The sequence below is a fragment of the Coccomyxa subellipsoidea genome (genome assembly GCF_000258705.1).
Source record: "Coccomyxa subellipsoidea C-169, whole genome shotgun sequence".
Lineage (NCBI taxonomy): Eukaryota > Viridiplantae > Chlorophyta > Trebouxiophyceae > Coccomyxaceae > Coccomyxa > Coccomyxa subellipsoidea.
In genome coordinates this window covers 1,071,209-1,083,911 of record NW_005178038.1, presented here as the reverse complement: position 1 = coordinate 1,083,911, position 12,703 = coordinate 1,071,209, and the positions used below count along the sequence as shown (strand labels likewise).

At 53.8% G+C, this 12,703-nt stretch overlaps 2 protein-coding genes across 2 annotated transcripts; both read right to left on the bottom strand.

The window, feature by feature from the left end:
* Positions 1-1,143: 1,143 nt before the first annotated feature.
* Positions 1,144-2,850, bottom strand: COCSUDRAFT_40939 (L30e-like protein; the record flags this gene model as incomplete). The annotated part of the gene is made up of 5 exons (XM_005649068.1): positions 1,144-1,380; positions 1,801-2,001; positions 2,250-2,375; positions 2,484-2,590; positions 2,745-2,850. 5 exons carry the CDS (start codon positions 2,848-2,850, stop codon positions 1,144-1,146), a joined length of 777 nt encoding a protein of 258 aa, XP_005649125.1.
* Positions 2,851-5,933: 3,083 nt separating this feature from the next.
* On the bottom strand, positions 5,934-12,273 carry COCSUDRAFT_65429 (kinase-like protein). Its single transcript, XM_005649067.1, has 15 exons — positions 12,027-12,273; positions 11,876-11,942; positions 11,565-11,645; positions 11,236-11,394; positions 10,996-11,091; positions 10,516-10,682; positions 9,918-10,080; positions 9,614-9,703; positions 9,308-9,460; positions 8,957-9,098; positions 8,340-8,569; positions 7,908-8,102; positions 7,352-7,615; positions 6,991-7,098; positions 5,934-6,668 (listed from the first exon to the last, which is right to left on the bottom strand). Exons 1-15 carry the CDS (start codon positions 12,095-12,097, stop codon positions 6,567-6,569), a joined length of 2,088 nt encoding a protein of 695 aa, XP_005649124.1. The 5' UTR covers positions 12,098-12,273; the 3' UTR covers positions 5,934-6,566.
* Between the last annotated feature and the right edge of the window lie 430 nt (positions 12,274-12,703).

The following is a 12,703-nucleotide window of genomic DNA, read 5'->3' as shown; positions in this document are numbered from 1 at the left end:
GTCCCAAGTTGTGAGACAGGGAAATGCAGACATCAGGGCAGAGCAACTTGACACAAGTGTTCAGTGACAAACATAAGATTACGTCATATACATGTGCATTTCGCACATTGCAGAGCGTGTCAGTGTCTAAGGTGTGTCTTGGAAGATCAGCCAACTGCAAGAGGTTGCTATGCAGATCCTGTGGGCTGGTCTGATGGCGAAGCACGGCCTGCCTTTGCACAAGAGCTTTGACATGTCCACGGTGGTTTACATGTCAGAGGGCTACTCTGCTGGGGGCATCGAGCAGGTGATGAATGGCCATTGCACATTACTCAAATGAACAGTCACTGCAGAAGCACCACAGAGCATGGCTGCAATGTCTCCGGCAGAGAGGTTTTGATTCAGGGGTGTGCTTGCAGATTATCTTGAGCATATTGGCAGACAGGCAGCAGAGTGGGAAGGATGTAAAGGCACCAGTCACAGCGGACGATGTCCTGCAGAAGTTGAGGAACACAGACACACCTCCATCTGCAGAGGCTGCCTCACAACTGAAGGAGTGGAAGATGAATACCCCCGCTTACAAGGCACTAACAGAAGATGGGAAGGAAGAGAGTGCTACCAAGGGAAAGAAGGCCGCGCCCAAGAGGAAGTGATCTGGTGCACTAAGCATGCATTGGCGCAAAGTCTTTGATTTGCATTTATGGTGGATGTTTGTATGCGTGCCATAATTGAGTAGCTCAGGAACAGATGACAAAAAAGGTTATGCAATGCACAGACTGGACATGTCACGCATAGAATTGGCCATGTGGTGTTACATAATTATACACCCTGACTTCCGCTACGTGACCCAAAAGACACCTTGTGCCTGAGTTCACCACATTACTTGCTGCAAGTGGGTCTTGCAGCAATTTATATTGTCGCCACTCATAACCCCAACAGAGTCAACCCACGTACAGCCCAGATACCCACATCCGCAGTAGCAGCAAGCATGCGCAGCCTTTCGCCACCAGCACAGAGCGCAGCACGCATGCACATGCAATGCAGCAGCTTTCACACGGACGCTGAGGCTGTTCTAGAGGCCGAAGTCCCCTCACACAGTGTAGACTAGCATGTGCATACGCATGCATGCAGAGGGGCGGGCTGCCCCCAGGAGGGAACGCGCGCTCAGCCCAGGCGCTGGGCGAGCTCCTTCTGCATCTCCTTCTCGCGGAGGCGCGCCTTGGCCTGGGACTTGGGGCCCATGATGCCGCCTCCCCACGACACGCGCGGGCCGTCGTTGAAGCTGGTCTTGGCGCTGTCCACAATCTTGCTCAGCTCGCGGTTGTCCTCGCTCTTCACCGCCGTCAGCGCGAGCGCCGCCGCCGTCTTCTGGTGCACCACTGTCCCCAGACGTGCCTTGCCCTGCACGCACCAGTCACAAAACCCATCAGTCACCTGTTCTTCATGCTATCACTGTGCAATTAGGCACACCTCTTCTCAGGAAAACTTCCAGATGGTCAGATTTCTGCCCATCCGCCGGTCCTCTCCATCTGATGGATGGGATGCATTCTGTCACTCAAGGCGACAATCAGCACATGCAGGCGGTGAGGGGCGCTGCTCACTGATACACCCTCGCATCCAAACTCTGGACAGCCATGCAGGTGCTGATCAGAGTTCTGCCTTTGATGGCAAGGGTGAAGACACTCCTCAGCTGAGACCCTGCCAGCAGCTATGGGACTCAGCTGTGGATCTGCCTGCCCCCAAACCTTCAAAGGCACACACATGTGCAGTAATGCAAGACATCTCAAGGTGATCTGTACAGGACTGAAGCAGACGTCCCACCTTGACGATGATGTAGGGGACGTTCATCTTCTTGCAGACGGCGGGCAGCCACACGACAAGCTCGATGGGGTCCACGTCGTGCGCGATGACCACAAGCGCCGCCTTGCCAGTCTCCACCAGGTGAGTCACGTGGTTCAGCCCAAACTTGACCACCAGAGGCTTCTTCTTCTCAGCCTCCTTGCCAGCCGCACGCGCCTCCGCCTGTGCCATGCATGATACCGAATCTCACTACTTGCCTTTGAGCCGCAATGAGTGCAGAAACCGGTGCAGATCTGCCATGTAGGGCAGCAAGATGCAGTCTTCATGCCTCTCCAACAACAGTCTGGTGGCAGCAGTGTGGTAGTGGCATGTTCACTGCTGCCTCTCACATAGACCAGCAATCCTTTGCTCCTATCTCCTTGCTATTTCCTGCGGATCCAACATTCAAGAGAGTGCCCCCAGCAGCGCACCTCTCTGAGCAGGCGAGCCTTCTTGGCTGCCTTGTCCTCCGGCCTGTACTTGAGCAGCAGCTTGAACACTGTCTCTGCCAGGTTCTTGTCCGCTGTCTTTGTGAACCGGTTCAGTGCCGGGGGCACCTGCAGGACAACACCAATCCTCAACTCACGCCGCCTCCACCATTTGCAGCATTCTCTGTGTTGACAAAGGAAGGTGCACACAGAAACTGAAGCAGAGCAGCTGCACACCTTCAGCCGCTGATTGAGGACGCGCCGTTGCCTCTGGATGCGCACGTATTTGGGCCACCTGACATATCTGTGCAGGTCGTGCTTCGGTGCATGGGTGCTGCCGACGCCTGCACCAAATTCTCGTTTTAGAGCTTGTATACTTCTCATGGCAAGCCACCACTCCAATTGCAGTTCAGCGTTCGAAACCTTTCACGCCTGAGACAGAAGATGCATTGCACAAAGGTAACTATGTGAGAAAGGAAGCTGCAGGTGATCACTCACCAAAGGTCTTTGGCCTCTTCTCGAATAGAGGGTTGACGGCCTTGGCGGGGGCTTCCTTCTGTTCAAAAGCAAGAGCGTTCGCGTTAGAGCTGCAACGCTTTTGCATAATTCGAAGGCAAAGAGGTTGTGCACAAGCAAAGCCTTGGGTGAAACTCCGAGAAGAGCTCCTACCTTCTTCGTAGCAGCAGGAGCTGGTGCTACGCGCTTCTTGGGTGCCTATATATCACATGAAACGATCAAGATCCTCTCCATTAGTTCACCTATATACATCTCCAACTCTGCTTTGTGCAGCTGATGGAAGTCTGTCGCTCCGTTCCATGCGGGATTTATCATAAGCCACACCATGCTGCCAGGAAAAGAAGACCGTAACACTGGATCAATGATTTTTGCAGCTGTAAAGCCTAAAAGCAGAGCCCATCATCCTGCCTGCTGCATTCTGCTGTTCCTAGCAACAATACGGCGGTCACCGTTATGTCACATCCCAGGTAATTATAAAGGTCACTCACCATGATGATGCCACCCTCAACGCTCCACTTCACACTTCTCTGCCCCTGTCTGCTCAGATCTATTGCATTCTGCGACTGCGGCGGCGAAAGGGCAACCCAACGGCGTTCCAATCGGAAGCTGGCCAATTCAGGCAACCCATGTCACGGAACCTTGGAAACTGTTGCAATTGCTCGATCCACGCCAAGGAAGTCATGATTCAAGGAGTACATAAAATCAATTCTATACTAACTTCAGATCAGATCGTACTTTTTTGGGATTCCGAGTCCGTACTCTTTGGTATACGACGGTGAGGCAGGCGTGTTGTGCAACGCTGCTTTCAAGTGCGCATCCCGTGAAATAGCCCGTGAGATGTCGCATTCGTTGAAGCCACAGCTGCAACACATTTGAGACTGCGCAAAGGGATACAATTATTCCAACTTTACTGGTCTGCCGACAAAACCACCGCTGCCTGGCTGATCGAAATTGCTTCTCACACATATACTTACAGCACTGTTCGGCATGAGCCATCATGCAGTGGGCTAAATATGTACAACTCCGCATGGTGACAATCTAGGGCAGGATCCAAGCCAGAATTGTAAGCACACAAGAGCTCCTCCTGCAAGCGGGAACCCCTCAACCAGAGGGGGACAATATAGTGATGCTTCCAGATTCAACTGTCTGTTGCAACACATCGCTGGTCCAAGACTCCACTTTTGAAGTTCAAAGCTCAGGCAGGATACATTTGCACTATGCCACAGTTCTACAGCCTGAGCCGTGCTTCAACGCAGCTCAGCCAGCACATTCATTGTGTCTCTCATCAGCTCGGTGATAATGATCAATGTCCCTGTATACGCCACATATCATGTATGGAGACGGTCATGAGATTCCAGAACTTCAAATTGCAGGATTTTTTAGTCTGTCTCAATCCGCTATGTCGGCCCCAAGTTAAAGCTGGCCACTGGCTGATTCTTTGAGCGGTCAGTCTGAGCTGCTGTCACAGCTGCTGTCTGATCCTCCACAGTCGGATGATGATGAGTCATCCGATGAGCTGTAACTGGTCTCAGAATAGGAGTGGTCTGATGACCAGCTGCTGTGTGTAGACGAGTGATCTGATGACCAGTTGGTGCCTCCTCCTGCATAGCCAGATGATGAATCATCCAATGCATAAGTTGTCTCCCCTGCTGCATGCGAGTCACTTGGGGTCCAGCTGTCATCTGAGTGCAGGCTGAATCCATCTGACTCGCTACTGACGACCTCTGCTTGCTGGTCATTCTGTGTTTCAGAGGCGTCTCCTCCAAGTGAGTCATCTAGCGTCCAAGTGACGACTGACTCATCCTGCAACTCGCTATCGAACTCTGGCACTTGCAGGTCACCTGGGCTGGAAGGTGTGTGGTCCAAAGTGCTGTCTCCAAACAGGAAGTTGAAGTCGAAGTATGAAGAGGAGTCCTGAGAAAAGGCACAGATTCAATTAGATTGGCAGTACTCTTCTGACATCAGTGCACCGGGGTCAATCATTGACCTGATCTAGATATGCCACTTCCGTCCTTTTGATTCGGTCAGCTTCTCGTTTCCTAAAGGTGCATTCATGAATGCTGCTGATGGGCTTTTTTCAATCGCATTGCCAACGATCCTGTACTGGCGCAGCCCAGTGCATCCACTGTGCAAGTAGGCAACAATCTGCAAGTACCGTGCTTCTGTAGCGGTGAGCTCTCAAGCAAGGGTACACCAGCCCGCTCAAGAAATACCATGTATGAAGATATGCCATGACTCCTGCAGGCATTATGGGACATATGCCAAGGAGATGTTGCCAGAGACTTTCACAGGCGATCTGTCTCACCTCATAAGATGAGCCCCAGCCTGAGCCTCTGGTGGAAATTCCTTTCCCCGGAGTCCTGATTGTGGAAAGTTTCTTCGCCTTCTGTGGAGTGCGCTTCTGCAGAATCCTCTTCTTGTCTGAAGTGTTCTGCTTGGCCCTGTTTCTGCGCCAGAACCGCCACCAAGGCTCCTCTTCTTTGGTCTCCTCCCCCCTTTTCACAGCTTGCACACGCGTTTGCTTTATGCAGCACGGTGCCGATCGGCAGAAGAGCACAGGCCGAGTATGGTGCAAGTGCAAAGGGCGAATCACGGTGGCTGAGGTGAAATTCATAGCACACTATAATAACTGTGTTGATATCCGTATGGAATTTTGTTATTATAATCTCAGGGGCTCAATAGTCTGTTCGCTGATCCCACAAAGAGCAACGTGAATTGAGAAGCAATCCGAACAACAGGAAGCTACCCTCGTTCGTACGCCTCGCTGTCCCTTTATCCTGATCGTCAGGGGATTTTTCTCAAGGGAGGGGAGAAAGGCAGCCCCAGAAAACAACCTCATTTCCTGGATTAATGGCCACCAGAGATTGCTGCATAGTCTGGTGCAGGGTGTTCCTCCATATTGGGTCTCGCAGAACACAGCCCAGCAGGAATTTAGAAGCATTCTGCAAACAGGCACAGGTTGGCAGCCAGTTGTCTGATAGGTCCATGTGAGCACCTAGATCCTTATATTCACAGGGAGTAGAAGAGGACACATGTCCATGGAGATTGCCACTGCAGTGTTTGATTAATGACACAGGCCATATGACGTTCAGGGCACTCAGTGCGATACCGGGGACCCCACTGAGAGTTGATGTCTTAGGCAGTCCAGGAAATGCAGCAAATCTTACATGTGTGCACAACTACTTACACCGCCATTGGCTGCCGGCAATGCTTGGTAAAGAATGCTGAGGGACCTCTCTTCCTGACCAAAATCATGAAACAGCTGGCTGCATCCTGAGAGCAATGCAATTTGTTACAGCCCTGCACCGACTTGCAAAGATTTCTGCCCAGCCCGTCACGCGTAAGTAGCTTGGCTTCGTCAGGCCTCACAGGGGCAGGCCCCCGCCCAAGGACTGCCTCCTCCACACCAGACCTTGCTGACACAACACACTCAAAAAGGTACTTGAATACATTTGAAGCAGCTTATCGCGCAACTCTGCAAAAGATGCATCGTGGGGTATGTGGCACAACAACTTATGCAATGGATGATATTATGCAGTGCAATCGCGATCACCTAAACCTTCCACACCCCTACCCCTGAAGCCGTGCCAATGCTTCACTTACAGTTGTCACCGCAAAGCACCTGATTACTCACTCCATTCCACGCCAAATTAATGGATAACCCATGGCACTTCCCATGGCAGCTGCTTCAGTTGCCACCATGTTGAGGGCATTATTTCAGCAGCAAGGCTCTGACAGCGGGGCCGAGGTATGCTAGTGTACAATCCTGCACCAGACGGTGGTGTGCAAAAAGGGCCCCTGGGGTCAGGGCTCCTCGGCTGCGTAGCGCTGGTGGCGTGAGACTTCCTCCTCCATCACGCGTATCCTCTGCGCCAGCCGCTGCACTTCCTCCCTCAGGTGGTTATTCTGCATGTTTCCACAACCCACACATCAGCAAAGCAAGCCCAGTTATGATCCTATTTTGAAGGGTGCGTGCTCTGCATGGTTCCACAAAACAACCACCCTCAGCACTCTGAGCCCACTGAGTTGTTTTCTTGAAGGCTTCTTGGACATCTGATCATCCGGTGCAGCAATAGCAGATAAGAAATCAGGCAGCACAGCTGGAGGGTGGAATCGAGCAGCTCCAACCTGCCAACTCTTCCAGAGGAGAGAGTGGCATGTCTTCAGACGCAGCCAATTTGAGGGCTGTGACAGCAATGCAGTTTGAAGGAGTGAGGCAGGAGATCACCTCCAGTTTCAAGCGGTCGGTCTCTTCCCGGCTGGGCTTGGGGTAGGCCCGCTCGCTGACCTCAGCCAACAGCGTGTTGATGCTCGACTGCCGGCCCCGCTCAGTGTCCTGTGTCAGCACCACACCCGCTCATCATGCCCACCACCCAACAACCAGCATGTCACTGCGCAGGCCTTGCCTCAATCCCACAGCACCAACAGACGCTCATTTTCAAGCCTTCACCTAAGAAATGCTTTGGTACTTGCCAGGCAGGGTGAATCAGCCAAGAACAGACATGAACTAACGGCCAAGACCTACACATGTGCTCCTGAAGATGCAGGATACAGAGTGCAGCAAGTCACCACAATGTCACAGAAAAAACAGTAGAGATAGGAAAGATGGCCGGTGAGGGGCTGGGGCGCGCCTGCACGGCGGCGACGACCTCTTTGAGGAGGTCGTACTGGGTGCCCATGCCCTGCAGCAGCTCCTTGAGCGCCGGCAGCAGGATCTTCACCGCCGTCGCCGGGATGGGCTTGCTTCCGTCTCCCAACTGGCCGCTCGGCGCACGTCCCTCCGCCACCTTGTCGCTCGTGCCCGTGCGCCGCGCAACCTTGGCACCCTCTGCACCCATGTCCTCCTCCACGATCTGCGTGCATGAGACCAATATTCTGCGTCCTTCTCTTGTGCAAGCAAGTGCATGCGAGAGTCTGGAATGATGCTTCATAACCCAAACGCATGCGCAAAGCCTTCAGAACAATATGCTTGGGAGTTCTGAGTTGATTCCAGACAGGCAGGAGCCCAGAATGATGCTCCCCTCCTACGCTGGCCATCCCAAGTGTCCAATTTCACTTGTTATATACATCACACGTAATGTCCAGTGCCACCGTAAATCACAATAACAAAGAGAAGATCAAAGAAGGAGGCAGGGCAGGAGCTACCTTGAAGCGCCCCTTCTTGTGGGCCTCCTTGTTGGCGGCGAGCTCGCCGGACTCAGAGGCGGCGCGCGAGCCGCCCTCGGAGCCATCCAGGGAAGCGGTGCTACCGCGCGGCTCCGGCGTGGCCGGCTTCAGGTTGGCTTCCATCAGCTGCGCCCCGTTCGTCAGCACAGGCGACAGCGGCGGAGGCGCTTCACCCTGCACAGCCACCGCGCACGGCTTGACACCCTTCATTACTCTGAGGCACGCAGATCGCCCACCATGTTGTGTTCTCCGAGCATCGTCGTGAGCGCTAGAACATGGCGCCTTGTGTTGAAAATGGCCTAACGCCAGGGACCCAGGGAAGGAGGAGATTAGAGAAGCTCTAGTACAAGCCAGCACAAGGCGTTTGCAGCAGGACTCAAGGCAGGCTGCAAAAGGGGTGAGGGCACCGACCTCATAGACCTTGAAGCGGCCGCGATCGCCCTTAATGGCGACGCCCTTGCCGGCCAGCGCGGCGGCGGTGGCTGCTCCCGAGCCGCCGGAGCCGGCCAGTGGCGCCTTGCCGGGCGTGGAGGCGGCTGAGAGGCTGCGCTCTGAGTTGCTGCGCGTCGGCTGGCCCGGGCTGGCCAGCGGCGGCTTTCCCGTCGGGGACTGCAGCCCGCTCGGCACCTCCACCGACAGCACTGCGCAGCATTCTTGCATCAGGACAGGCGCTCATCACGAGCAAGTTTGCCAGAGGCTCCGCTGCGATTGGACACTTGTGCATCATGTTTTGCAGGAAAAGAGGCCCTCGATAAGAGCTGGGCTGACATGTACAGTAGAGCCTCAGAACTTTTGCGGCCGCTGTTGTGTTTACCGCTGTAGTCGACGTCCCTCTACTCTGCTTAGGATACAGGCAAAAGCACACGAAATAATGCACGCAATGTGTGCATGCCACTCTGCGTCACCATACACATGGAACATCTCTTCAAGGCTTGCTTCTGGCCTTTCCCTTGCAGAAGAGGTGCAGCAGAACCTGCAATGCCAACATACTTCCTCCCAAGAAAATTGGCTGGGTGACTGAGAAGCACCCGGTTCCCCCAGTCCGCCAGTCTGCGCAGAAACGTCGCTGGCCGCCCCCTCTATGATGGGGGCCAGCGAAGGCTCTAGGCCGCCTTCCCTCGCTGCCTGCTCCTTCAGCGCCGCTACGTCAAAATTCCACGCCGACACACCCTGCACCAGACCACCTTATTACTCGAATCCCACGCCCGCTGGTATCAGCACACAATTCAATAAAACACCCTGCACCACACCACCTTATTGCTCACAACCCAAGCCTGCCGGTGTCAAACAGCTCCATTGACACACACTCTACTTGTTGCCATCTTGCTACCAACGATATCCACCCTGACGCAAGGTGTGAGGCAAGGATCAAGTCCCACCTTGATGTAGGCTTCCTGAGAGGCGAACATGCGGTCCTTGGCATCGTCCGCCATGTTGCCATTGCGCCCCTGCCGCATCGCCTTCACGCGCTCCGTCACTTGCGGCAGCCCCGCCAGCAGGTGCTTCACAATGTACCCCTGGTCATGCGCCGTCTGCGCCACAGCCAGCTCGCACTTGAACACGATATTATAAGAGAGCTGTCCCTCTGCTGCCTTATTTCGGTGTGCTCGGCAACAGTTGCACTGACTGGAAGAGTAACCGCTGCTGCACTGCATGGACCAGCAAGAAAGGACAGCGGGACGCACCTTGAAAAACTTGTGATCCAGGAGCTGCGCAGCCGTGGGGCGCTTTGATGGGTCCTTCACCAGGCACTTTGCCACGATATCCCTCATCGCCTGCATGCAACAGAAACAAGTCAGCTCGCAAACTTTTAGAGCGTCCCCTACAGCAAGTTGAAGCAGAATTCGGCATGTCACAAATTGAACAGAAATGTGACGTCACACTCTATCTTTAACCAAGCTGGTTCTCTTAGGCTTAGGCGACTGTGAAGTCCGGGACAGGCTTGACAATTCATGACATTTACAGGTGAGCATGGCCCAAGGTGCACACCTTTGAGAAGTGCTTTTTGGCGTCGGACTCCAGTGAGGGCGGCGGGTTCTGGATGGTCATCAGCAGCACCTTCATCGGCGGGAACCGCGCAAACGGCGCGTGCCCGTGCGCCAGCTCCAGAATGGTGATCCCAAACGACCATATGTCCGCCAGCGAATTGTACCTGATGCAGTGAAGCACTCCACTTCAGCCTTTGGCCAATGCTGCCACCTCTCATGCTTGCAGCTGAGAAGCTCTTGCAGGAAGCCGGAGAATCTGATGAGACAGGTCTTGCACTTTACTTCAGCTCTTACAGTGCCACTGCAGCACATCTGCTAGACGGATCTAGGCTTGCCGTGACATCATCTAAAGCATGAGCATGCATTATTCACGGGTGTCGTGTCATGGCATCATGGACCAGGCAGGCTCATGATTGTTAGGGGGAGAGGCGCTCAGGGGCTTGATCAGACTGTCTGTACGCAAGACCAAGCAGGCTCATCATTGTTGGAGGCAGATGCGCTCATGGCTTGACGAAACTGCGAGTCCGCGCAGACCAGCAGGCAGGCACATCATTATTGGAGCAGGGCCGCTCAAGGGATCGGACAGTGCGAGGGCGCACCCCTGGGTCTGCTCCATGACCTCGGGCGCCATCCAGCAGGGCGTGCCGACGAATGTGTTGCGCGAGATGTTCTTGTTGCCCCAGGAGCCGCCGCGCTCCATCGTGGCCGCCACCCCAAAGTCCGCCAGCACCACCTGCCCGTCCGTGTTGATCAGGATGTTCCCCGCCTGCGCACAACAGTGCATCCAAATTCTCTCAAGACATCTCTGTGTAATATAGTATCGTGCATGGACTGTGCATTGGACTATGCTCATGGCCCAAAAGATGTGTCCTCCTCTCTCTCAAGTCGTCCACCCGAGAGAACCAGGAAAAATGGTGCATCCCATGCAGGTGTACCACAGCGATACCGCACTGTGTCTACATGGCAATTAAAGACACGCCACATCCCTGCTCAAATGAGAGGGATACATTGTAGGATGCGACCAGTTGGCTGAATGGTCGGGTGATAGCAAGGCTGTTGGATGTGGAGGGGTGAGGCACCTTCACATCCCGGTGGATGCCCCCCTGCTTGTGCATGTAGTCCAGCCCCTTCAGCACTTCTTTGAGGATTGTGGCAATGACTGGCTCCTCCAGCCCCTACATGACAAAGATTGAAAATCGAACAAGTAGGTCAAACAAGTTTTTCAAACAAGTAGGCCTTATCTCATAGCAAAAGACATCACGCCAAAACACTCTCCACATGTGTGCTGAAACTGCAGCAAAAATTGAGAAGGCGCTCACATCTGGATAGGCGTATTTCATGATGTTGAGGACAGAGCCGCCCGCCACATATGGCATGACCATCCACAGGTTCTGCTCGTGCACGAAGGAGCAATACAATGGCAATACGGAGGCGTGGGACTGCTGCCGCATGGTCTGAGCCTCTCGCACAATCTCATCCTGCAGCAGGTCAATGCAGGGCCATCAGCAGCACTTCAACTTTGGTAATCAAGACCTTGGGATTGCTCATTGCAAAAGTACATCAGAATGCTCCAAAGACCCCAAACTTCAACAATATCCAATGCCTGCCTGCCCATCAAGAGGCCCACAACTTTGAGGGATGTACTCACCAGGCTGCAGTTCACGTTTTCAAGATCGAGCAATTTCACTGCCACCTCCTCATTATAAGGTATACAGAGCGCACGCCACACCTGCATACGCCATATAAAATCGGCCCGTCATAACGAGAAGGGCATATTTTCTAGTGCAACCTAGCACCATAACATCTCAGCACACACAATACACTTTCGCATCGTCCGTGGTCATATGGCAAAACACATTTCTTTATCATGCAGCACGACCTTTTGTGGCATCTTTAAGCAAGCAAAGGCGTCCATTGGACAGAGGCAGCTACAGCTGCATTTGGAAGAGTGGCACTTACTGTTGCGCTGACTCCCCTCCCGCACTCTTCCAACAACTTGTAATCATCAGCATTCGTTGGATACTCCCTGTTTAGCAGGGAATGCTGTCAGGGCTGGCCAAGCAGAGTTTGCCCCAACGTATAAAACTATACCAAAATATATGAGACTCACCTCATATTGCTTGTCAGGCTGCCAGTGGATGCACTGGCCCTCTTCAGGAAGGATCCTGATGTTCTATGCATGACAAACGGCGACGGGGGCGAACCCCTTCGCGCAACGTGACTTTGGTCTCCCCACCAACACAATTCTTGTCCCGTGTCCGCAAAACCTAATCGCAATCGTGCTCCTGCATTGGACAAGGCAATCCTCGTTCTGCTTGTGTTGTTCTGTGTCCAGGTCCAGGCATCGCAGGTCCGCGAGCGCGATCCGTGTGGGGGCGCCAGTCCTCCAGCGCTGGCTTCCTTTCCGCGGTTGTGACACTGTGGCAGCAGCACGTGACCGTTTCACTCGCAGCACCTGTCGGTCTCCCAGACTGGCACAGAGATATGGATGGATGATGGATGGATGGCCACAGAAGAACTTCCTCATGAACTTACATGTCCGTGCCTGGACACAAGTCACTTCCTGTGCACCATAACAGCACATGTGCATGCGTGCCGCAGCGGCCGCGGCTGTACACTGTAGGCCATGGGACCGTCCCGTGACGCAATTCCGAGGAGAAGTCCCATTTATGCATCTCAAGGTCATGACACAGAGAACCTGGCGGCAGGCCTCCGGCACTGACTAGAACATGATTGCAGCAGCAAGCTGCAACTTATGGCAGCGTTACATAGAGTGAACATCGATGT